The following is a 26,792-nucleotide window of genomic DNA, read 5'->3' as shown; positions in this document are numbered from 1 at the left end:
GTGTCTCCTCAGCAATTTTCTCCAAATGCCCAAACCACATCAACACATTGCTCTCATGCAATTCATACACAGTTTCAGGTATAGCGAGTAGGGTGGTCAGTCCGAAATAAATACGCCCTCAATGAGGTAACGACAACTTTATTTTCGCGCGGTACAAAATGTAACAGCGGTGCGAAGCGAGGGAGCGCGGACGAGGAGAAGCGTACTCGTCGACGGCTCTCGGAAGACCTCTCTTTCTGGGGCCCTCTCTTCGGGGCCCTCTCACTTGTGTCGTGGTGGCGGACTCTGGCGACCTTCCGCGTCACCACCGTCGACAGATGACGGCGCGCTTCCGGTGGGAGTCGCCGGTAGCAGACTGGTTCCATTCGGAAGCGGCCGCTACACCACCCCCCTGGCAGTCCTTTGGTCCATCTATGTGTGGAGATAAAAGGAAGAAAATTATAATGAAAGGGAAATGGTGTCTAGGTAATATATTCCCTAAAACGCTGCGGGAAGTGGACTCGGCGGCCGGAACGGGTCTCCCTGGGGGGCTCAGCAGGAGCAGGTTCGCTGGGTGCTGGCTCGTCTTCGACCGTGATTTCTCGTGGTAGCCCCTGTGGTGATTCATTTTCGCCGTGGGAAGACATCGAGTGTGCCGGTTTCAGGCGGTCGATTGACACCGTTGTCTCTCTGCCCTTTATGCGCAACTTGAAATGTTTTTCGCTGCGTTGTATCACCTCGTACGGCCCATCGTAAGGTGGGTGTAGCGGGCCCCTGACGCGGTCGTTGCGTATGAATACGTGGCTCGTTGAACCCAGATCCTTGTACACAAAGACCTTCCGGTCCCCGTGGCGCGACGCCGGTCCCGGAGATAACGATGCCATCCTCTGCCTCAAGGCGTGGGCGTAGGTCGAAGGATCTCCGCAGGTCGGCTGTGTCGGTGGACACAGAAATTCGCCGGGGAGTCGTACGGTCTCTCCGTACAAGAGTTCTGCTGGAGTAGCTCCTAGGTCCTCTCTCCAAGCCGAACGGATGCCCAAGAGAACGAAGGGAAGTGTATCTACCCAATCTCCCGTGAGGTGACACCGGAGGGCAGCCTTGAGCTGACGGTGAAACCTCTCCACCATACCGTTCGCTGCGGGGTGATAGGCGGTGGTGCGGAAATGATGAGCACCGGACATCTGAGCCAGTTGTCGAAACAACTGACTCTCAAACTGCCGTCCTTGGTCCGTCGTTATGCGTAGGGGAGTGCCGTATCTTGCGAGCCAACCCTGCACAAATGCCCGTGCGACCGTCTCTGCTGTAATGTCGTGAACTGGAATGACCTCCGGCCAGCGCGTGAACCGATCTACGCAGGTCAGGCAATACCTGAAATCTCTGCATGATGGCAATGGTCCAACCAAGTCCAAGTGGACGTGCTCGAACCTGGATGCCGGAGATGGGAAGGTGCCAATTGGAGCGGACACATGGCGTGTGACCTTTGACCGCTGGCACGGGATGCAGTTCCGCGTCCATGTCCGGCAGTCTCTGCGAATAGACGGCCACACAAATTTCGAGGTGACCAGTTTCGTCGTCGCCCTGATACCGGGATGGCCCAAGTTATGCAGCGATTCAAAGGCCTGTCTCCGGAAGGGCTCTGTAAGGAATGGTCGTGGCACGTCCTCCCTTTTGTCGCAGTACAGCCGTAGGTCCGTCCCTGGAATTGTAATAAGCTGCACAGGCAAAACACCGTCAGACCTCATTAGCAATTTGAGTTCATCATCCTCTTTTTGCGACTCGGACAATGCCGCGAAATTGATAGCGGAGGACACTGCCTCCACCCTTGACAGGGCGTCGGCGACGACATTGTCCTTCCCGGAAATATGGAGAATTTCGGTTGAAAATTGTGCGATTAACTCCAGGTGCCTAAATTGCCGCGGGGAGCACTTCTCCGGCTTCTGCGCGAACGCGTATGTTAAGGGTTTGTGGTCAGTGAAGATGACAAAGTCCCGACCCTCAAGCATGTGGCGGAAGTACTTGATTGCTTCATACACCGCCAGCAGTTCCCTGTCGTAAGGGCTGTACTTCTGCTGCGCTCCCTTGAGTCTGCGGGTGAAAAACGCCAAGGGCTGCCAACCGCCGCTCGTGCGCTGGTGAAGCGCTCCACCTATGGATACGTCTGAAGCATCTGTAAAGAGAGCTAAGGGTAAGGTTAGATCGGGGTGCGCAAGCATTGTCGCCTGAGCGACGGCGTCTTTGCATGAGTGGAAAGCACCCTGAAGTTCGTCGGTCCACTGCACGACATCACTCCCTTTTACACCCCCGCGAAGCACATCGTTCAACGGCTGTTGTAAAACTGCGGCATGTGGGATGAACCGTCGGTAAAAATTAACCATGCCCAGAAATCGGCGTAATTGCTTCACGCTTTGGGGCAAGGGAAAACACTTCACCGCGTCGATCTTCTCTGCTGTCGGTTGGGTGCCGGACGCACTGACACAATACCCCAGGAATGTGACTTCCTGCACACCCAAGAGGCATTTAGCGGGGTTCACAAGCACACCATACTCCTGCAACCGCGAAAACAACTCCCTAAGATGGCGCCTGTGTTCATCAGCGTCCACCGAGGCAACCAAAATGTCGTCCAAATAAGCATATGAATGGTCGAGCCCCCTAATCACTTCGTCGATGAATCGCTGGAAGGTCTGAGCGGCGTTTCTCAGGCCGAAAGCCATGAAGGGAAACTCGAAGAGACCAAACGGCGTTGTTATCGCAGTTTTGGGAATGTCTTCGGGGTTCACGGGGATCTGATGATATGCACGTACCAGGTCTATGCGTGAAAAAATTGCCTTCCCAGCGAGATTACCGGCAAAGTCCGCGATATGCGGTACCGGATATCTGTCCGGTATCGTGCGTGCATTAAGCCCGCGGTAATCCCCACACGGGCGCCACTCATCGTCTTTTTTCGGCACGAGATGGAGGGGTGAGGCCCAGCAGCTGTCGGAGCGTCGGGCGGTGCCGTTGCGAAGCATCGCTTCAAATTCGCGCTTCGCGATGGCAAGCTTGTCCGGCGCTAAGCGACGCGGTTTACAGGACGAAGGCGGTCCCGGTGTCGTACGAATATGGTGCACCGTGGAGTGGCGCGTTTCCCTCGGCGTCCCGGCTGGGCGAGTAATCTCGGGAAATTCGCTCAGAACGGCGTGAAAAGGGGAATTGTTCACCACTGTTTTCACCTGCGGGGCCGCGGATTTCACCTCGCGGCCGCTGATGGTCAGCGAAGTGGTCGCGTCGAAAATTCGGCGATTTCTAATGTCCACCAACAGGTTGTAGTGGGACAAAAAATCTACCCCGATGATAGGTTTGTCGACGTCAGCGATGACAAACCGCCAAGGAAATTCGCGTCGAAGGCCCAAATTCAAAATTAAGTCAATGAATCCGTACGTCGCGATAACCGTTCCGTTTGCCGCAAAGAGTTCATAGGAATTCGGCGCACGCCGACCCCTAACGAGACATTTCGGGTACACACACAGGTCGGATCCGGTATCAATTAAAAAGTTTACCTTTGACGTCGCGTCCATTACGTGCAAGCGGCGCGGGTTGGGGCAGCGGTCGTCGGCCGCCATTAGTCGCTGCCCACGCGGTTTTCCGCCTCGTGTTCACATGGGGAACGGCACTTGCGAGCGCGGGCACCAAACGTCGCGTGGTACCAGCACAGGCGGGAATCGGGGGGTTCTGAAGGGCTACGGGCACCACGTTGTCGGCTTTTCGAGCGTGGACGGCCGCGGGAATTCGGGCGAAAGGCAGTCAGCGCTGCGACTTGACGGGTTAACTCCGCGATGTCCTTCCGCAACTCGTCCATTTCGTGGCGGGAAGAAGTGCTGGCGACTTGATGCCTTGGGGTTACCTCGTGGATCTTGTCGGCCAGTTTCGCCAGCTCTCCTAGCTCCACCGAATCCTGCGTGACTAGGATCGACTGCACGTAGGATGGCAGGCGATTCAGCCAGAGCGTCCGCAAGAACCCGTCCGGCACGGAGACGCCGGCCTGCGTGCGAAGATGGCGTAGGAACTGAGACGGCTTCCGGTCGCCCAACTCCTCGTGCTCTAGGAGTTGGCGTATCCGCTGCTCCTGGGAGACGGACAGCCGCTGGATTAACTCCTCCTTGATCCGTTGAAACGGGTTTTCGGCAGGGGGATTAATTATCACGTCCTCGACCTCTTGCGCGTGGTTACTGTCCAACTGCGCGACCACGTGCGAGAACTTTGTAACCTCGTTGGTTATTCCCGCTAAAGAAAATTGCACCTCTACTTGCGCGAACCACAGCGCGGGTCTATCAGGCCAAAACGGAGGGATCCTGATGGTCACACGGCTAACGTTTGAGCCCTCCATTACGGCAGCCTGGTAGGGGACGGACCACGTGGCGAAAAACTGCGCGAACTCGACAAAATTAACGATTCTCCTTTAAGAGGATCACGTCGGGGTCACCACTATAGCGAGTAGGGTGGTCAGTCCGAAATAAATACGCCCTCGCTTCGCACCGCTGTTACATTTTGTACCGCGCGAAAATAAAGTTGTCGTTACCTCATTGAGGGCGTATTTATTTCGGACTGACCACCCTACTCGCTATACAGGTATTGCACATTCTTTCATGGTGTCCAGGACCCTCACATGGCTCATCTTAACTCTCTCTATATGATCTGCAAGTTTATTTCTCACCAATTTGCAACCAAAATCCTTTTTAGATATAACCTAAAGCTGCCACTTATTTCGATTCTCTTTTCACACTCATATCTCTAACATGCCCAACTCAAATACAATACTTCATCCTTCTAACTTGCCTGATCCTGATGTACCCATATATACTGATGCATATTGACTTATGCCTAGACCATGTGTTAGAGACAAAGTAGCCATGCTCCAAGCAGAAGTTAAGCACCATCTTACTAAATTTTGTGTCCTTCCTTTCCCTTTGGGTGGCCACCAATCTTTCTGCACCCGATCATCTCCCCCTTAGTCATTCAGCTCACCCAGTGCAACAATTCTTTTCCCGTCATCACTTCACTGTTGGATTCTCAGAACTGTTCTTTGGCGCCCTTCCCTCCAAATGCACCCATTCATACCCAAAAATCATTGCCACTTTCAGTTTTCTGTCTTCATTCTCACTCATAGCAGATGCAGGAACGCAAACTTTCATCTCCACAAGTTATCCTTTGGCTTAACACTGAGGATTATGCTTTGATAGCCCCCATATTTCAGCATCCACTCCAGGTTACATTCCCAAACAGTCTCTGCCCCTGCTTACTGACTTAAAACCCTTTTTTTTTGTCATTCACATATTTCTTTTACTCCTCTCATCAAGCAAATCCTGCTCCTTTCAATTCACTCCTCTCAATAATCTTAATTTCCAAGATAAAATATATTATTATTGTAACACACATGATTCATTTTTAAAGAAGAAACTTGGAGAATTTCTCAAGAAAGATCTACTGATGATAAACATCACATGGCTGCAGTGTTAGCCCCACACACAAGAAATATGAAGAAAAATGTACAAGGGGAGAAGAAGAAAATGAGATCATTTTATTTTAGCACTTAATAAAAATCAATTAATTTTTTAATCCAATTTTTTAACACTTTAGATATAGTTTTGATAAGCAGTGAATCCAAACTTTAGGCATAGCCATCTTATGTTAAATATGTATGACTATTCAGACATTGTGAATATAAGTATCCATTTTCAGATGTCTTTTATCATCTAAGAAAGAGAGGCGATATCTGCAGATCAATGTAGAAATTCATATTTAAATTTAATTTGGAGTAAATGAGAGTTACCTATGTATAATTTATGGCAATATCTTACAAATAAAACAAGGTCCTTCAAAATATACTTTATTGGAATTTAGCATCTTATCAAGTATAGTTATGTAAAAAACAGGCAATCAGACAACATTATGAACAGTCACAATACACATTCACACTTTTCGACTTTGGAAATGCAATGAAAAACCCTACTTCGTTATGACTTAAAACTTAACATAGGTATCACCAAATGCCACGATATGACCCAAAGCAGGGTTTTCTCACAGTTGCAGATGGAATTTTTCTTTTCAATTGGGATTCAACAGGGAAATCGTTTCTGATGTTCTTTGGACACAGGGCCGAAAGAAGTTTTAATTTATAAGTTTGAATTGAATACAAAAACAAAGAAAATGAGAATGAACACTCATGTGGTCCATGAAAATTGGCGGTTGGAGAGTGAAGAATATCCGTTTTCTATGGCCCTTAACATGTGGGTTGTATGTATCTCAGTGCTTCTTCTGTTTGCTGGACTTGTCTTTAGCTGAGCCTTTCTTGGTGGGTTTGCGTTTGCAAAGCCTAATGAGATAGCAAAGCATTAATACTCCAATTGCCAACACTCCAAAAACAATCCCTAAAATCACAGTTGCCACATCAATAAGATAATACTGGCACCAGGCAAGTTCAGTCCCAGCGGACATCAAATGTTTTGCACCATTGTGACGCAGAACATACTCTGTCCAGTACACTGCCTTCTCCAAAGGTGGCTCTGGCCGGTCCTTCCACAATGCACTGAGTTGCTTCATCCTCTTTGAGTAACTACAAAATATACAAACAAATTAAATATAGCTTGCCATATTTAATGCATATTTTGTAGGTGAGGGAGTAACAAATACTGGAACTATAATCTATATCGATGACCTTTTTTCATCCTGATTTACTCTCATTGGGCAATATTTTTGGTTCCTTAGTAATTCATTAATATATTTTTCATCCTTATATCAGTTGTGTGTTTTTATAGCTAAATATATTAATACATATTTGGAGAGCATTTTGCATATTTCTTAATCATAGAATTAATTTGATTGAATGTTTAATGACTTTGAAAATCGGGTCCAAAGGGTTACAGGAGACGAGGGTGTTTTATTAGCAGAAAGTGCTCCACCAGTTGGACCTAGTAGCTATTCAATAAAAGCAGAAAAACTGCGAAATAGTGTCATCTTCTCTGAAAAACTAAGAATTGCAATGCTTCTTTACTCCTAATAACACCACAATAAGCACAGCATTACAGTAAGCCATTTTTCAGCTCCACATACATTCCATCTCACTTCATGCTGTCCAAGATTCCAAATCTTTTCCACCCTTTGCCTTGCTTAACCAAGAGTCTCCCTTTCAATACAGTAGTCAATGCCCCATTGATTCTCATCATCTCCTGCATTAATTTTCTGCCTTGTTCAAATTTCTTTCAACAACCAAAAAAGTTGAATATAAGTTTTACTCACCCACACACCTAAATTGCATAATCCATCAAAACTAATTACATAAAAATACCAGTCATATTTGAATATGGGTCTAAAAAATTAGGCTCATAAAAATAATTGGCATTTGTGTATCAACTCTTTCATTCAATAGTATTGCTAAAATTATTTTTTTTAACTACACTGACTTTACTAATGAAAAATTTTAATATGCCCAAGATTTTGATCCAAAACAAATTACATTACATAGGTGTTCCATTTCCAGCCAGTTAAATAGTCAATTTACTTGCTGATAAAGATATGAAAAAGAACAGGACAAAGCTTAATTGCTGACTTGCCTTGGGTCCTTCAAAATCTGGTTGATATTTTCCAATACCAATTCCTTTGTGATGGATTCATATTCCATCTTTAGGCCAACACCCAAATCGGAGACATGCTTCATGTTCATGTCCTGGTCACCATAGAAAGGGATTCCAATAAGTGGGACCCCTCTATCCACAGCTTCCTGGAAGCTTAGCAAACCTCCATGCGTGATGAACACCTTTATGTGTGGATGAGCTGAAAAGAAGAAAGGGAGTAAAGTTTCATCAATGTGCTCCAATACTTTTATTTTAATGTCACCTAATTTCACAGAAAAGTCTGTACTGAAAAGTATTCATCAAAAATAAAGCATATCCAGGCTATGGCTTAATTTTTTAATATGAGGATTCTCAATTCAAACAACATGGCTTTGCATAAAAAATAGCTGGATATTATCACCTCACTCATAAAATGACACCCATGCTGTTTTATGGGGTTGGTAATTATGTTTTCCATAGAAAATTCCACTGAGGTATAGCTTTGTAGGCCTCAGGTACTTAGACAGATGTGACATTAGCCATTTTCCAGTCACTGGGAACCGTGTGATATGCTAGGGGCTTCTTAAATATGGTTTATAGATAAGGAATAATTTCTGACACCACTGTGAAACTTTGCCTAACAAGCACCTCACATAGTAAGTAATTTGCATAACAAGCAAAAATATTGGTCCTGAAAATGACTAGCTTAATGAGTAAACTTTGCATTAAGAGTGAAGAGGAGATGGGTCTTCCTGGAATAATTGTCCACCTGCTACTTCAGTTTGTGTTTAGTCCTTGTTCAACTAGCATTCAAAGTCCAAAACAGCAGGCTAAATATGATGAAGAGGTTGTGGGAAACTGTTACCCTAATAAGGCAGCACCCTAATGCCCTCATAGGGTATCATCCTAATATAGCATTGGCTGTGCACAGGAGAAATTAATTTCATGATAATTCTGAGTTTCATTTTCATAACATTTTTGTTTTCACAAATGGTGTTCGGTTGCTTCATTCCAGGGTAAAAGAATTGATAAACATGATACACTATCCTAAAAAATGTACTAATATATCATTTTCTTTGAAGAAATATTTTACATAGTTTATTTTTTTCTGCATGGAATTTATTATCATATTTTATATTAACTTATACGTGAAAAGTTGTTTCACTAAACAAGTGTCACTTTACAAGAAAGATCACAAAACAAATTATGCTCATTATACAAAGTTCCCCTGCAGCTCCTTAAATATATGACCTGGTATTTGCTCAGATCTACATGATTTGTTATGGATAATGATACTGATGAAGTGTAACATCAGATTCAAGAGGCAAAAACAGGAAAGATGGCTGAAGAATTTGAGAAACATTTACCAAAAATACAAGGAGTATCAACATGTAGCAGAGAAAATCATCGGTTAGGAATAGGAGGTTGTTAACATAGAAGAATTTGGAACATATCAAAAAAGGATGTTGAAAGCTGCAAACAAAATCGTAGGAACAGATAATAGAAGAAGGGCAATAAAACCATGGATGACAGACAAGATGAGGATCAGGATGGTGCAATGACTAACATATTGACATCCCACCGATAAGGCCCAGGTTCAAAACCTGGAGACAACAGATATTTTCCAGTGGTATTCCGATCCCTACTTGAGGTGCTTTGTGGAGAGCACTTTGAGTGAGTCTGCGTCTGTCTGGTGGGATGTTAAACGGAAGACCCCTTGGCACCTTTTGATAAGAGTAGGCTAATGCCAACATCAGGTTTATCTCCACCCTTCCTATCCCAACCATCTCTAATGGTGCAAATGACCTTAGCCGTCAGTTGCCTCCCATAAAACTACAACTACTAACAGAGAAGATAATTAGAAAGATGAGGGAGAGAAAAAGGAAAATGTATACAAAGAGCTTGGTAAAACAAAGGACAAAAAGTTGAATAATGAAATGAAGTGGGAAATAAATAGGGCAAAAGAAGACGAAGTACAAGGATATGGATGGAAAGTTTATAAAGGAAAAGTGAAATTGGTACACTAAAGTAAGTAAGTAAGTAACAATTACACTAAAGGAAGTAAGATGGTTAAAACTGAGCAAAAATCTAATATTAATCATGATAAAAAATATTAATTTAATCAGGAAAGATTCAAGAGTTATGGAAGAAATAGTTAAAGGAACTATATGGTAAAGACCAGCAAGCTTAGACATTGAAAGACAATATGATGTGGATGGGGATGGCTTAGGTCCAGGCATACTGGACGATGCAATAGAAGGAAATTAAGGATAATGAAATCAAATAAGGTCATAGGGGTAAAATATTCCTGAGGGACTACTTAAGAGTTTAGGAAAACATGATAGGAAATGCTTTTATGGACAAATTTGTAGCATGTATGAGGGAGAATTTGGCTAGAATATTCCATCAGATCACTGTTAGTTTCTACATCAAGAAAAGGAAAAGCAGCTATATATAAAGACTATCATGCAAAGACTTGAATTTTACATATGTAATAAGACTGATACTCAGAATCATCAATCAGAGAATGGAGAGCAGAACAATTGATTACTTAGGGAATGATCAGTTTGGGTTCAGAAAAGGGAGAGGCACATATGATACCCAAGAAGTAATTAGGTCAACAATAGAAAAATTTTGAGAGGACATTAAATTAAATGAATTGGGTGAAATTAATCAATGTATTGTCAAAAATAGGAGTTGATTGGAGGAATAAAAGACTTATTTGAAACCTCCATATGTTTCAGACTGCTCAGGTACAAGTGACAGATGGAGAATCTGGTTAGGCAATATTATATAGAGGGGTAAGTCAGGGGTGTCCATAATAACCTGTGATTTTTAACATATACGTGGAGGAAATGGTAAAAGAGGGATGGGAAGGACTGGAGATAGGAATGAAAGTGAGTGGACAGTTCATAAAATCCATTAGGTTTGTGGATTATCAAGCTTTAGTTTGTCAGCAAGCCTAGGGGTAGCAAGCATTGCCAAGTGTATTAGAAAGTCACTGGAATAGGTATGAGTTAAGATATTAAATGTAAAGAAAACTAAGGATATGCTGTTTTTGAGGAAGAGGAAAGCTGTTCAATATTAAAATAGGAGTTCATAATCTAGAGCAGGTGGAACAGTTTACCTATATCTGAAGTAATTTGGACCAAAATGGTCAAAGTAGGAGGGAGATAAGAAGAATTGCATTAGGTAAAGAAGCTTTTACAAGGAGAATGAAATTTTTAATGGGGATGTTGAGTAAATATGCTAAAGAGAGGTTCATAAAACTTTGATATAAGGAGTGGCTTCGAATGCTACAAAACATTGTCATTGATGCAAGATGCTTAGATTGAAGGCTTTTTAATCATAGGCATGGAGAAGGATAAAAAAAGTTAAAATGGACAGAAAAGAAACCTAATTAGGAAGTGCCTGGTTAAGGGTGTGAGGGGATTGTTGGAAGGAATCCAAAGGAAGTAGGAAAGTTGGATACAGAGAATTTTATTGGCAATGGGAAGGTAAAGACTATGATAGGGGAAGGGATAATAAGGGGTAGGTAAGCGAGAAAGTCGCAGGAATAGGATATGCATGTTGGACAGAATGAGGGAGGGATGGAAGCAGAAGAGTTTATTTTAGTTTCGGATGTCAGGATGTGCTTTGTTAGGATAGGCAAATAGATAGATAGATAATGATTCAATGTGTTAATAGTTTATGGCTATCATATGCAGGCAAATTAGAAAAGAATTGTAGAAAGATTAAGGAAGAAGTTTTCTATAATGTTCATGGTATTACCCTATGGAATGTTACACTGACCTAATATATCTGCTTGTGGCCACCATTTTGAAATCTTCACATTTGAGGGCTGTCCCGGCAAGGAATCTTCTTCCCACTTCCATAGCACTGTCTGCTTCAGTTCACCAAAAGCAGCCATTAAGGAATCTCTAATTGAATCTGGAAGTCCTGCACTCTTCAAGTTAGAGCCCAAACTGAAGTAAATGACACCATTTTTAGCATCATCCATGATTTTCTTTATGTCCTGTAAAATTAAAATAAAATTATTTGCAGCATATCTTCAGCATAAGATTGATAATTTGAAAGAATTTATAGGTTTTTAAGAATTTGAACTACTGTTAATCCTCAAATTTTAACTTTTGAAGGAATCGGTGAAAAAGTATGTAAATTTGAGGTTTATGTAAAATTGCTGTTATAGAGTGCAAGTATGTATAAGCTATCAAATGAGAAGGCATCCTATATTTGCACACGCTATATTTCCTCACCCATAAGATGCATTTTTCTCACTTCAAAATGCACTCTAAAATCAGCCTGTGTCTTATGGGGCCTGGCCAGGGGTACACGGGTATGATTTCGACCTAAAAATGCTAGTCAATTTGCCAGAAAAATTACTTTGGTCACAAACCGGCACAGAAAATCTTGTTGCTTGCTCTTAGAATGGGCCAAACATTTTTCAGAAATTTCCATTCTGATGTATTTGTGATCCTGAGATAAGAGTTTCCCATCTAGCAGATAATCTGGCACCCATCTAGCAGATAATTTTATCATATCCGATTCCACGGTTAAAATGTGATATGCCTGTTCAGATGACATCCCTACAGCTTCAGCAATTTCTCACACTTCCAGTCAGGGATCTTCCATGACCATTTTATGCACTATTGCTTTAATTTCTGGGGTAGTGGCACATTTTTGCCGACTGCTACACTGATCATTATCTAAGCTGTCCCCACCAAACTTAAACTTGTTTGTCCACTTGGCAACAGTTGAATATAAGGGAGCAGAGTCCCTCAGACTGTTCTGGAAGTCAGAATAAATTTCCTTTGCTTTCATACCTTTCTTTACAAAGTATTTAATCACTGCTCAAATCACAATTTTTTCCATCTTCACAAATCATTACATGGGGACAACAATAGAGAGGTATCTGATCCACAGATCTCTTCCCCGAGTGCTGACCCATTACATGTTAACTCATAAAGGATTACCAATTACTACATGGGGAAACTCGTTGGACTGGCACTGACCTCTGGCGGTAATTGCAAGAACCTTTCAAATTACCCAAATACATCACCAAGTGTAACTGACTATAAGCGTTAATTTCAGGAGGGTTAGCTGCCTTGGCCTAACCAGAGTGCAGGGATTGACTACTGGGCCTCTTTAATGCTGCTGTTTCATGAAAAATACAAAAACTTGATGTAAGAATACTAAGACACCAGAAACCATCACAGCTCAAATTTCTTCTCACCTCGGAGGGTTTATTGCCTTTTTCTTCATAATTACACTCCTCATACCTCTCCAATATTATTTTCCAAAGCCATCATCCTCTGTTACACATTCACCTCTCCCCTCACTTGTAATATGATTGCCTTCCCCTCCATAGATCCTCTTCCCAGCAGAAGTCACTTGATACATCCCTGAGACATCATATCATTCTCCGAAATGTATAATAAATTATGTTTTTGTGACAAAAACTGGCCATTTTAGTTTCATGCCAAACTATTACCCCCACCTAATAGCTTTGAATTAAACTCGTGCATATTAATTCATGGAAAATGATTTAAAGGTAAAAAATATCTAATACTATTGCATGCACTTAGGTATTACAAAACATACTAATACAATTGACCTTGTAATAATCTTAGGTTTAATCTAATAAATAATGAACTCCTCAATATCTTTTTGTGCAAAAACTTTTTACCTTCTATTGGTAGAGGAAAAATGAGAAAATGTGATGCTGTCAAAGAAGTGTAATAAAAATTGTTCTGATGTTAAAATTCTGTTCAGTTCACCAGTGTAAGTGTTCCACATTTGCATGTTTTTTGGCCTGCGTGACATCATCTAGGCCCTCCAACCGTTTACCACAGTAAAATCTACCAAATTTTATTACTAGAAAAACAAACCTATTTCTTGAATTAATTAGAGCACTGAGGTTATATGAAAAGGGATGATTGTTACAGTGTCACGCATCTTGTGGCGAGCTATTACTTGACCATGGTTAGTAAGAACTGATTACAAGATGCCCCAGAGTTTAAGGTACAGAAGTTACGTCAGAATTTAATTTACAGACTAATTAATGAGCTCATAGCCCCTTACAGTCATCTTTTTATCCACTTGCAAGCAGCAATTACCTGGGGCAGAGGCTTGGGTGGCTTCACATGCATCCCTCCGACCTCCACAAGGTTGGGCACTAGGGGTCGTGGAAACAGGATACTGTGATGTTGGTTGAGTAGGACCAAGGCAACCCTCTTCTCAAGCTCTTGCACCGAGGGGAAGGAGTCACCAAAAACCTCCCTCAGGATTGCATTGTGCTTAGGGTATATGAGGGTATGGTGGAAGGTGAGCGTACCCAAGTGTATGAGGGAATTCATGACTCGCTCCATGAAACTCATTTTGTCGGAGAATGGCGAGAAGACATCAGGGACAAATGAGGGCAAGGCAGGGTTCCCAACCATGGTGTCAGTCACAGGGAAGGACCCTGCTGGAGATATGATGACCAATGGAGCATCAAATATGTGAGCAAAGGCATAAGCACAATCACAGTAGAACATGCTCACAACCACCATGTCATATCCTTTTCCAGTCTTTGCTTCTTTGATGAGATCCTGCACTTCTGGCGATAGCAGCATGTCCTTGCAAATTGCTTCTGAGAGCCTGGAGAAAAGAAATAAATTAACTATAGCAATATCAATAATGAAGAATAACCAAGTACCATGTGACTGAAACTAGAAATTTAAAGATTTAGTGGACACCACCTCATGGAATTGTATTTTAATTGTGTCCAAGTCTTTAATTTAGGACAAGAGATGCTTGATATAAAAGGTACAGGGAATCTGTGAGACGCAAAATGTACAGCAGGATGCGTGCTGAGTGTAGGGACGTTTAGACACCGAGATGGTGGCTCTGGCCCTACCCACCGGCAAGCTAGGCTGAAACATGAGTTACTCTCTGGTCAGTCTTCGTACATTGGCTAATAGGGATATTGCCCCTCTACTAATACATTGTACCTATCTCGATAAGCTCAATAGGACTACAGGAACTCAATCTCTGACAGAATTGTAAAGGCATAGAAAATGTTTGTCTTTAATACAAGTTTTGAAAATATCAAAATAGTAACAGGACCTGAGGTTTGAATAAAAAGTTAAAATTAGAACAACCTCATGGAATCTAAAGAGATAAGACTGTCATTCTGTTTTGCATGTAAACTTAAATTACTCTTCACTGTAAAGTCTGGAATTACCCTTCAGAACACAAGAAACTATGTAGCTGAAAGGCATTTTGACCAACCTCCAACAGAGAAGATGATACAAGAGTACAAAAAGCAGAGGATGAGTTTAGTAATTTAAGATATATGTAAAAAACTGTATTTTCATGTGCTCCTAAATTGCTTAAGCTTGAGGAAAATGTTTAGAACTTGATGATAAATCACAGGAATCGCAGAATTACTGTTTCAACCTATATAATTTTAACTGAAGCAAGAACATTAGTGATAGGCTATTGTCAATTTTTTAGGGCAATGTCATGGCACAAGAGATTTATGACAATAAATTGTTGGTGCACTTATACATAACAGAACTACAATAGCACAGAAACTGCCCCTTGAATACGAAAGACAAGTTATAAGGCACATACATACACCTACTGGAAGAATGAAAGGGTTGTCGATTTCTAGTGTTTGTGATTGGTTGAAAAAGTCCGAGCAGAAAGTAAAAAGCAAGACAATCAAAATGTGAATTTATCAATACACTTTAAAGAAGATGAAGATAAAATTGTGTATGACTGTGAAGTGACTACCTCAGTGAAAATAGCAGTGAAAATGATTTAGCATTTGTGAAGATGAATTTCTGGAATTTTACAATGAATAAATGTTGATATAGCTGCCAATTGATTAATGAAAAAATTTCATTTTCTTCACATTAAGTGTTTATTGAAATACTTTTATCTTTTTATGTTTGATCCAAAAATTTTTCACTAATTCTAATCTGAAAAATCACAGTACATTTTATGTGGTGCCAGTCAGTCTTATGGACAGGGAAATGTGATGTGTGACCCATTTTGTTTGCTAAAAAGGATAGAGATAGATCAATCCAGATGATGCACAGCACTAAAAATGTGTACATAAATACATAAATCAGCCTAATACCTGATCCTCCAACCAGAATGTAAGTACTAATGTAGTGTAGCTTGTAGGGGGATGAGTTGGTACACTACTGCCCAGGGTTTATTCCGAGAACATTCCCAAATTTTTTAACAGGTGTTCCTTAAGCCTTCTGAAAATGTTCCCCAAATTATTTGATTGAAACTTCTAACACACAGAAAGGGTTGACTAAACTCTCTGAATGCTCAGGGAACATTTCTGCACCATCTGTAATATTATTAACGTAGGAATTATGCCCATGAGAAAAATTAGTAAGTGACGTATCAAATAGAACCACCAAAATTATTTTTTGTTCTTTCCTGTTGGGAGGTACTCTCCCCAAAACTTAATATTTCCTTTGTTTCTTTGGGTGTTTAAAGGTCAAAAATGGAATCAAACATACCATACCAGAGTGAGCATCTCTATATGTAATTGGATAAGTGAATCCATATTCAAAATGCAGCACCCTCTTCTCAAGCATAAAATACATCATCTGGTCTCCTATCAACTACTACTTATGAAGTCAGCCTTGGCAAACCTCAGTAGGTGAGTAACACTCATGGCACTAATGAGTAATGGATTCTTTTATTTCTAATATTTAACAGACTGAGAGCCATTAAAAACACAAGGAAAAATATAAATATTTGACATGAAACTCAATACTGAAAAAATTTGTCAATATTTTAATTATTTTTATTCGCTCATTACTGAAAAATAGGATAAGGTATGAAATATACTTTTGTCTTTGTGATTTTACTTGATAGAAAGTCCTGTAAACATTACTATTTTTTGTGTACTATTAAAAAAGGGAATTACATATGTCAAATTTATATGATTTAATAATATCTATATAAATCTTTATTTTGGTTCCACATATTTATGAGTACCGATTATCATTGGATTATGGTAAGGAATATTTTAGTTTTTTCTCCTTTCTATGAAAAAATACGTTTGAACATCTTTTCTCTAACGTAATTCAACAGTATCGGCGAAAATTAGAAAGTGATGTCACTGTAATGTTGCAAATGGTTGTGTGAATAAACAACTCCAGGGAAAATGGAAAGTGCAAAGCCATTTTTACCAATTGATCATAATTTCACCAAGTAATGGCCAAGCCTATTTCATTTGGATAGTGAAGCTTTTTTAATGTAAAATAATGCTGAGGAGATGTTTGTTAAAGAATTGTGAGAGAATATTCTCTCAAGCTTTGAGTTTTCTATAAATATATCCCAATAATTGAATTAATTCCATCCACACCCTCACCTTGAGATAAGGAAGCACGTCTCGATCACGCTATTTTTGTCAGTCACTTTCGGGCTCTGGAACAATCCTTTGGTACTCTCAGAAGTGTCAATCTGCGTGTAGTTTACCGGAGGATCCTTAATTGGATGGGGTGTGATGACCTTCACTGTGTGTCCACGGACTGCAAGCTCCCTGGAGAGGGTTGTGATGACATTGTTGTGGCTCGTTGCAGAGAGGGGCAAGGCAAATAGGATCCTCGAGGCCCCTGCAGTGGTCAGCACGCCAGCTCCAAATAGGAATGCCACCACGTAAAACACTAGTTTCATGGCACTTGGTGCCATGTTTTGTTGGTGCCTTGACTTTGGAAACTGAAGGAGAAAGAAAAATGATACATTAACTTTTATATTCAGCAAGCTCCTGTCAAATAAGGAACAATGACTTAATCCTGTAGTTTCTGTGTTACTTTGCAAAGGCAATACCACTTACTTATATACACTCACTTATTTGAAATCCAGCTCAGATATTGACAAAAACGTGTCAAATGACAAATCAAATGTCATATTAATTCAAGTCGAAAGGTTTATCAGGGTCAAAAGTTTGTAATGCAATTCTTATATCTTTCTAGGCCATTTCAGGATTATTATATCAGCAGTATACTATATTTATATCTGATCTCTCTCTCCATTTACTAGCTCTGGATTCATCATTTCATCCATGTACCAATTTGTATTTATTAATCAAAATTAGCACATTTTTATTTATTTAATACTTGGACGTTGATTGCTATTAAATGTATGCACAGTATTGTATGAAATGTAATGCATTATTTTTCAAGGTAAGTAGGAAACTTGTCTCTATTTAATTCATTTGCAGACGCGAGTTAACTGATGACAGTTATAACTGTGTATTGACGGAGTTTCATGTAGTTCCAATCGAAAGTGTATCCAGAATTTAATCATTTAAAATTATTACTGAAGTGATACCGGGGCAGTAGGGAAGTTTGCCAATAAAAGAGACTGAGGCTGTTCTCCCCTCGCAGACGTTAGGGAAGGTGGAAAGCTATCTAAAATATAGGAAACATGGTAGTTCTGCGATGAATGATAGAAAATCAACGCAATTACTTAGGTACGGTAGCGGGAGAGAAAGGATCGCTTTTGATCTTTAGTTCCCGCCGCTATCTTCGCATTTGGTCAAGTTCCTTCGCAGAAATATTAGCTCGCCACAAGCGAAAAACCGTCTTTGTCCTTGACTGTAATCAGTAGTCGAAAAGTTCTTAGCCGGCAATCATAATTGAGGCAGGTAACCAGGTATGAGTTTTAGTTTTCACAATTCAAAATCCAATTGAAAGAACAGGCCTTCTTAACTCTTGAACTAACGATCCCACTTTGTCTTATTTAAGAATTCAACGACGCCTCCGTTGGAAGGAAGCAAAAGCAAGATAATATCGTTGATTTCAATGCAAAATCCATGATTGATTTTTTCACTTTAACCTACGTCTACCAATACTACATATTGTGTTTAGTTTCCTCCAGGAATAGCTTGGGAATGACTGCTCAAAATTCCATTGAATGTTTTAAGAAATTTTCAAGGTTGGTAGAAACCTCTCGGTGGACAAAGAATAGAGTTTCGTAGAATGCTGACGTCATGCCATCCAAATCTGATGGGTTGTTCGTAACATTTATTTTTTCACCTAACGCGCTTTAAAATTTTAGGACATGAAGATTCAAAAGCGGCAGGGAGGCAATCGTTTTTCGTTAGCCGGAATCTTAAAAAGAAGCAACCCAGGTTGAAACAATTAAAAAGAAATTAATTACTCTTCTCTTTGGATGTTCATCAAACAGTTATTAAGTGATTACCTAGTGTCGCTTTGTAGCTTAAAATGAAGAGGTACACAATGAAAAGGGATATTTTCCAGCAGGGATGAAAACGGCGAATGCGGCGACGCAAAAACAGAAGGCAGAACTAGATGCATAAAAAGAGCTCAAGTTCAGCGCGGTGAGAGTAATTTTGAGCCTCTGTACTTGAAATAAAAATTAACCACTTTCCTTTATATTTCCCTTTCAATTTCAGTTCATCAGCGTCGTACACTCTACGTCGCAGATGACGCCCAAATACCTGTAGATGTTAAAGAACAGAGCAGGAAGAATCATCTCATGCCTTCAAATTCCTTCATTTGCCATCGCGTGCTCGCTGTCTCTAAAAGAGTCCCCCAAGGCACCGAAAAAACAATCAGTCATCCTCTCTCATTCTTTAAGGAGCCCTCTCCTCTGCCTCCCGAGGCCCGCCCTATAACAATACAGCGACTCATTATTGGTGACGCAACAGTCGTAGTTTGGCTTAGGATGGCGTGACCTTGGATGATCTTTCGGCCGCCGGTGGGACGAAGGTTGGAATCCTTACATCCACTCCCAAGAACGTTCCACAGGCGTCCCTAACCGATGAGAAGGGTGTGAAATGCTTTCATTTTCTTCCATTTAATTTACGTATACGATGCGGCCAACTTCCGACTCGGGATACTCTCGCAACTCCTCAGTGGACTAGAAGCGAAAGGCGAATGATCATTTTCTGTTCCGGAACAATATCAAATCCTACTGCGCATGCTTGCATTTCTGACTCGGAAATTACTCACGTAATTTTTTTAATGTTTGTACAATCAGCCTACCAAAAGAAAGCGTTGTTACTACTCTGTATCCTCCAGGCTTAGAGGTGTGGAGTTGCTAGTACAGTGAGAAAGCAAGCATCTAATTTCCAAGAGTAATAAAACTGCTCCAGCACGCCATGACTTCAGACTCGAGATTGAAGACCAATTGCAGAACGGCCTTCATACTATTCGAGGGGCTCGGGACCGTCGAGTTTACTAGCGACACCTAGGGAATTTTTAAGGTCTCTTATAACATTAGCGGATCGGACCACCAGGAATTAGAGAGCTACATATAAGCAGAGAGAGATCAAAGTTTTCGTTTTTACCTTGCACGATACATAATCCATAATCAAATCGGACATAACCACTCATGCAGGCTAAGTTCAATAAGTATAATTGGACGTAAAATGTGTGTTTTATACATATTTATGAATACGTGCATTTTTATACATAACAATCTGGTGTTCCAACTGCCTCCACCACATGCCCTTGTGGCGTCTTGCGGGGAATTGCATAGATATTAATTAATTAGTTCCAGGTGTAGAGCTTCACCTCTCAAACCAACTGCCTACTAGCAAACAAACCTTGCCCCGTATTAAACCCTACGACCTGTTGAATTCCTAAACACATTCAGCGTTGAAGCGTAGTTGAGGGCAGTTCTTCGTCCCTCTCTTCTTAGCGGTTCTCAAGGAAGATTTGGTACCCTGAAAAAATACAGCTTGTTTGAGGATTTCCACAGGTGCCACCCATTTTATCATCCGGGACCCTAAGGTCGATACTCTGCCCTTGAAAGTGGATTCTTCGGAGGACATTTTTTAAGTGATACGACAATAATTAATTGTCATGTGATTGCGTAAATCTGAAGTATATTGTACAAGTACTTGGGTAGGAATTCAATTATCTCCATTTATCAAAGTTTCACTCATCCGGAGAGTATGCATTCGCAATGCTCTAAAACAAAAAACGGTGCATAGGAGAAAAAGAGACGCATGCGAGGAAACGTTGCAAATTTTTCGTGCTGACGCAACGAAAGTCAGGTAGCAAGTCATTCCGCCAGCAATCGGCCTTCCCTCGCGTTCTATTGAATAATCTTTTACACAGACACTCCTAGAGATGAAAATCTGAGGCTGTTACTGAGGTTGCAAGACGTGATTTTAATTGACCGAGCTTCTTACTCGCGATAACAACGCCTAGCATGGCTACAATGAAAGCTTCATTTTATTGGCATAGAACTACAGTATATAATTCATATTGTCAAATAATCTACATGTACTCAATAAAGCTGCCGCAAGTACGTGTGGCGGAGGGGGGATAGGGCACCAGTCTTTTATACATTAATGCTCAGTTATATATAACACATTTGGATGGCACCAGGTTAACATATTAGAAAAATAGTATACTACCTCGATCAAAAAGTTCCCGGAATAACCACCGTGTGGCGCTCCCATCGTTCCGATTTGAGTTCTGTTTTTTTTTTGTTAAATTGGTACATCTTTTGTTGATATTCCCTTTAAATCTTAGTGTCATAACTTGACATTTGCAAAAGTTACGTAGCCAAGAGTACATCTATCTCTGTGTGTGTTGGCGATTTTTTACAATTTCAGAAATGGATTTAAATTTGCAACAACGAACTTGTATTAAATTTTGCGTAAAAAACGGATTTAGTGGCGCACGGACGTTGGAAATGTTGGAAAAGTGTTTCGGCAACGATTCTCTAAAAAAAACGGTCGTTTACCAGTGGCACGAGCGGTTCAGAAGTGGTCGTGAGTCAATCGAAGATGATGAACGCAGTGGCAGACCATCGACATCGAAAGTCGGTGAAAAAATTGATAAAGTAAAAGAAATGTTGGTCAATAACCGCAAATTAACCATCAGAGAAATAGCGGAGGACTTGAACATTGCCTATGGATCCGCCCAAGACATTGTGGTTAATGATTTGGGTTTCCGTCGTGTAGCATGCCAAAAGACCTCAATTTCATGCAAAAAAGAGACCGTGTTGACGTCGCAAAAGACATGATTTGCGAGGCTGAATCCGATCCCACATTCATCAAAAGGATCATTACTGGAGACGAGACGTGGGTTTATGAGTACGACACGCAATCCAGACATCAGGCAAGTGAATGGCGTTCACCAAATGAGCCGAGACCAAAAAAACCACGTCGTTTTCAGTCAAAAAAGAAGGCAATGCTGACGGTTTTCATGGATTACAACGGTGTAGTGCATCATGAATTTTTGCCAGAAGGCCAGACAGTAAACAAAGAGTATTATTTGGGCGTTATGAGACGTTTGCGTGAAGCAATTCGCCGAAAGAGACCAGAAATGTGGGCAGAAAACTCGTGGATTTTGCACCATGATAACGCACCGTCGCACAGTGCTATCATTATTCGTAATTTTTTGACGAAAAATGCAACAAATACCATCCAACAGCCACCGAATTCACCTGATTTGGCTCCCTGTGACTTCTTTCTGTTCAATCGAGTTAAAAAACCATTACGTGGAACGCGTTTTAGCAGCCGAGAGGAAGTAATGGAAAAATCGCAGGAAGCACTGATGGACATACCGAAAACCGAATATAAAAAATGTTTCGAGGATTGGATCAAGCGCTGGCATAAGTGTGTTGCAGTCGATGGGGATTACTTTGAAGGGGGCAATATAGATTTAGATGAATAAACTTGTATTTTTAATTTTCTGAATAAATTCCGGGAAATTTTTGATCAAGGTAGTACGGCAAATAAATGTAGATAGAAACTGAAATTATTGCTGTGTGAGGTCTATGGGTTTTTATTTTCTTGTGTGTCATCCATCTTGTGAATCCTGTGCCATCCATCTGCCAAATATCGTTTCACGAGCTATCATGCACATATTCATTTAAAAATTAATATATACATATATTAAAAATAATATAAGTATATAATAAACACAGTAATCAACCCGAAGGTCGGTTTGGTGGGTGATGGTAGTATTCACCCAGTACTAAGCTCTGTACGGCAAGGGAAGGTCACACATCAGGGAAGGGGGGGTTCCTTTCCCTGTGCCGGTTATCGTTTCCCCGGAAGATCTGGTCCCGAAAAATCATATAGCTTGGGTGGAGCTGTATGTACCCCGAGCCCGGGAATCGAACCCGGGACCCTGCGGTCAGTAGTCCAACGCTCTACCCCCTGGACTACCGCGACCCATCCCATTATATATATTTATATTTGCACACACATAAACATGTAAATATCATATATACATACCTATATAAATCATTGTGAATGCATTTGAGTAAAGTGGTAAATTTAGTTTTTTGAATTAAGAACGTCTGATTTTGTTGCAGTTATTCATCATGCGAAGGGTAAACGAGTACTTCAATCTGTAAGTCCCTCCATCCATCCATCTTTTTCAACCCGGGTGGTTCAATCTGCATACATGTTTTGGTACCATAATAATTCCCTCAGCAGCACCAGCAAACCCGGTTGTTCTGTACACCTCGTAAGTCAGGGTTCCAGAAGATCCATGAGTCCAGTCTTCATTTCCTGACATCTTTCTTTAGTCGAGCCTGTGCTGTCACATTTTTACATTTCCTAATTCCCATTAGTCATCCCGTGCGATACTACCGTCCAAAGGTTGATTGGAGAAAACGAGTTTGTGTACTTGGTCCACCACAGAGATAGGGCTATGAGCACGTACGGAGAGGGAAAGTCAAAACGTCGAAGGTTGGCCGATGGAAGGCAGGACGAAATCGCTGACGAGATTATCAGGCACTCTCGAAACATCGAACACTCGGAGACTATGTGTTTGAAATGAGATAAGGAGGATGTGATGACTTTGATTTTTCGGGCTTAATCGATTATGAAATCGATTAGAAGCTATGGTGTCATCATAGCCTAGAAAGCCTTCTGTTCATGCAGCCTAGTCTACCCCGACGGAATTCTAAGTGGGTATTAATCGATCGAACGCTAAAAGTGGTTCTAGTTCCGTACATTGGTGTGGATGTCGGAAGACATTCAGAAGATTAATACTCTTCATTTCGGCATGGGTGTAATCACCTTTCCAGTACACACGTGCCCCAACTTGACAGTAATTAGTTTGTGACATTAAGTAGTTAAAAGTTCCACACTATACGAAATCAATATACGAAGTATTATCATTGAAGCGGATTGTATCATTTCAATTCCAGGAAAACCATTAAAAATTTAATTAAGATTGGACGATAGAAGTAGCTGAGAAAAGAATATTTGAGGCGACGGAAATGTGGAGCTACAGAAGAACGATGAAAATAAAATGAATAGACAGAGTTATTATTATAGGTAATCTATCGGTTAAGGTAGCTTTTGGATGGACTTAACAAACAAAGAATTCTCTTGTTTCTCCTAACAAAACACAACCAAACGTCCTACTCTACGGCAAAGTCCCTCTTCATCTCCGTATACTTCCTTCCTCTCTTCACTCCGTCCAACATCACTATCCTATTTCTGACTTTCCTCATTTTCCTAACAATCTCCCCTATACCACAGTCTTCAACGTCCCACTGCCAATCAATGTGCTTTGTATCCATTTTTCCTGTCTTCTTAGAATTTATCCCTTTTCCTCCCCCACCATGCCTAGTGATTCCTCATTTGCTTTTCTCTCTGTCCACTTAACTTTCTCCATCCTTCTCCACACCAACATTTCAAAAACCTCCAATGTACACCTATCATCCTAATTCAATGACCATGTTTCCCCGCCGTACATAACTAGGCTCCATATAAAAGTTTTAATAGCCATTTTCTTAACATTCTTTCCCAACGTTCCTGTCATCAATTCTCTCCTTCTTGTGAAAACTTATTGGCCTAACGTAATCCATCCCCTTACGTCCCTACTACCTTTACCATTTTAGTCTAAAACACTTCTGAGATACAGATACGTAAACTGTTCCACCTGCTCTAGTTTTTGCTCTCCTATTTTAACGTTTAACTTAACCTACTCCTATCGGGAAAGCCCCATAACCTTTGTTTTATTAATATTTATTCTCATCCCATATCTATCGCACTGAATTTCCAATTTAATCAGTAATGCCTGCAACCTCTTGACAGACTGACAAACTAAAGCTTGATCATCAGCAAGCCTAATTTTATGAATTTCCCATCGACTTTCATTCATATCTCCCGTCCTTCATATGCCTCTTTAATCATTTCCTCCACATATACGTTGAACAGCGGAGGTGATAATGAACTACTCTGCCTTATTTCTCATCCTAACACTGCCGACCCGGACTCCCCATCCCCCACTCGCACATGAGTAGTCTGAGACATGCACAGGTTGCGGATTAGCCTCCTGTCCCTCCAATCTACTCCTATTTTTTTACAATATATTCAGTAGTTTTTCCCAATTCACTCTTTCAAAGATACTTTTCAAAATCTACGAAACCGGCAAATACATCCCGACCCAAAGGAAAAAGAACAGAGAAGTTGGATGAAGAGAGGGCAATGGAGGACAATTACAAGAAGGAGAAACTTATTGCACACATCCTGAGGCACCTTAGCCTAATGTGAAGCATAAGTGAAGGAAACATGGAGGGAAAGAATAATGAGAAGAGCCAAGTATGAACTATAAGAAGGTGGTGATGAAAATGTCGGTGGAAGAAGCAATAAGAGAGTGAAGAGACTGGCATGCAACAGTACAGAGCTTTGAGAGCTGTCATAAACCAATCATCGCACTGATAACCCGTAATAATGATGATGTGCATATCAAGAGAACTAGCTCCTCCTTTAGCTGCCCACCAAGGGAGTTTTGAAGGCGGACGCATGGAAGTGTTAACAATGAGTAATAATCCTTTTGCAAACATCGCTCTCGGAGATGGATGTGCCGCTCGCAGGCTTATGGGCCAAGACTCGTATAAGCCTTGGGATTATATCCTCGATGATCGAGCCTTAACAGATAAAAATGCTAAAATTCTTGGGAATTCAAAGGAATCCACCTTTGGGAACACTCCTAGCAGATTTCACGTGTGTTCAATTTTGGGAATATTCAATCTTAACGAAGTCATGATTGGTTGATAGAAAATTTCCCCTTCTGCGGCGTATTTTCCTAAAAGCTCTTCCAAATAACTTCTGTGGAATTTATTTTGGCAACCATGAATTTGAATAAAGAAAATTAGATGGAGCTTTTAACCACGCCATGCAAATATTGACGGTCCACACTTTTTCGCACCATCTCACACCTTAACCATTATGGATGGGGGAGTCTAAACTCGACGAAGGCTCACTCAAGACTAAATACCATAATGTCATCATTTCATTATGCCAATTGAAAAGAAAGTTACATCCGCGTAGCGATCAGTGATTCACTTACCATGGTCAATGACCTTGTTGCCTTCAGCAAATATTACGTAAAACCAGGGTTCGTAAAACGAAAACAGCGGAGAGGTAAAAATATCGTCAACATGAAACGAGATGAAAATGTAATGGGATTTTTTTTAATCACAGTCGGTTTGAATGATTGTTTTTTTAATTACGTTCCTTCATCTATACGCTAATCAACACTGGTGGGATTGCTCACGTGGTATTTGAAATTACCGAGAGCAGCTCGCTGATAAAAAGTCTCGATTGATAACACCGTGATAAGTAGGAGTACTTACAGTGCTCACTGATTACGACGAAAACGGGGCAGTTTACTCCTCCTCTAATCCGGGGGTAATTGGAACGTGAAGGGTCAATTAAGCAATGAAAAGTAGCACTTATAATGTTGCACATAACAGAGAATAGAAGAACGTCTAATTACACTAACATCTGCTGAGGTTTATGAAGAGAAATGAAACGATTAACAACATAATAGCGATGAGAACATCAACAGAATAACATATAAAACAAAGTCTGAATGTCTTTACTTCATCCCTGAATTTCCAGAAGGCGCAAGGCGTTAATAGTCTAGTGTAATATTTCAAAGTAAATATTGTAGGATACAAATATTTGATGGATATTAGAATTAATCCAAGCATGTAGATGAATCAGACAACGGCAGCAGATGTAGTCGACGGTTTCCCGATGGAGACAGTGCAATTTAACTTGAGCTTACGCCCAGGAAATTACAGAAGAGACCTCAGGGAGGGGCTGCCAGCGGAGCCAAGCAATCCATACTGAGTTGCGGAGACCGTTAGATTTGCGAAATATGAAGCTTGTGTTAACAGTTCGGGTGAGAGATTGCAGCCACTCTTGGGACCTTGACAAAGGGTCAACGTGAGAAATATGGGATGAAGATAAAT

The 26,792-nt window shown here is 41.1% G+C and overlaps 1 protein-coding gene across 1 annotated transcript in view; it reads right to left on the bottom strand.

Annotated features, from left to right (window-relative positions):
- Window positions 1-5,836: 5,836 nt before the first annotated feature.
- The window catches only part of LOC139698653 (UDP-glycosyltransferase UGT5-like), a 32,684-nt gene continuing 11,728 nt past the window's right edge, over window positions 5,837-26,792 (bottom strand). Inside the window, exons 2-6 of the mRNA XM_071597511.1 lie at window positions 16,951-17,297; window positions 13,682-14,204; window positions 11,358-11,580; window positions 7,566-7,785; window positions 5,837-6,568 (exon numbers count right to left, since the gene is read on the bottom strand). Of these exons, the coding sequence (XP_071453612.1) occupies window positions 6,259-6,568; window positions 7,566-7,785; window positions 11,358-11,580; window positions 13,682-14,204; window positions 16,951-17,270 (1,596 nt within the window). The 5' untranslated portion in view covers window positions 17,271-17,297 and the 3' untranslated portion in view covers window positions 5,837-6,258. The remainder of the gene's footprint in view (window positions 6,569-7,565; window positions 7,786-11,357; window positions 11,581-13,681; window positions 14,205-16,950; window positions 17,298-26,792) is intronic.

Source organism: Hetaerina americana, unplaced genomic scaffold (assembly GCF_022747635.1).
Source record: "Hetaerina americana unplaced genomic scaffold, ioHetAmer1.1.p SCAF_9, whole genome shotgun sequence".
NCBI classification, from domain to species: Eukaryota; Metazoa; Arthropoda; class Insecta; order Odonata; family Calopterygidae; genus Hetaerina; species Hetaerina americana.
The sequence above is the reverse complement of the archived record's forward strand: the minus strand, read 5'-3'. Positions and strand labels throughout refer to the sequence as shown.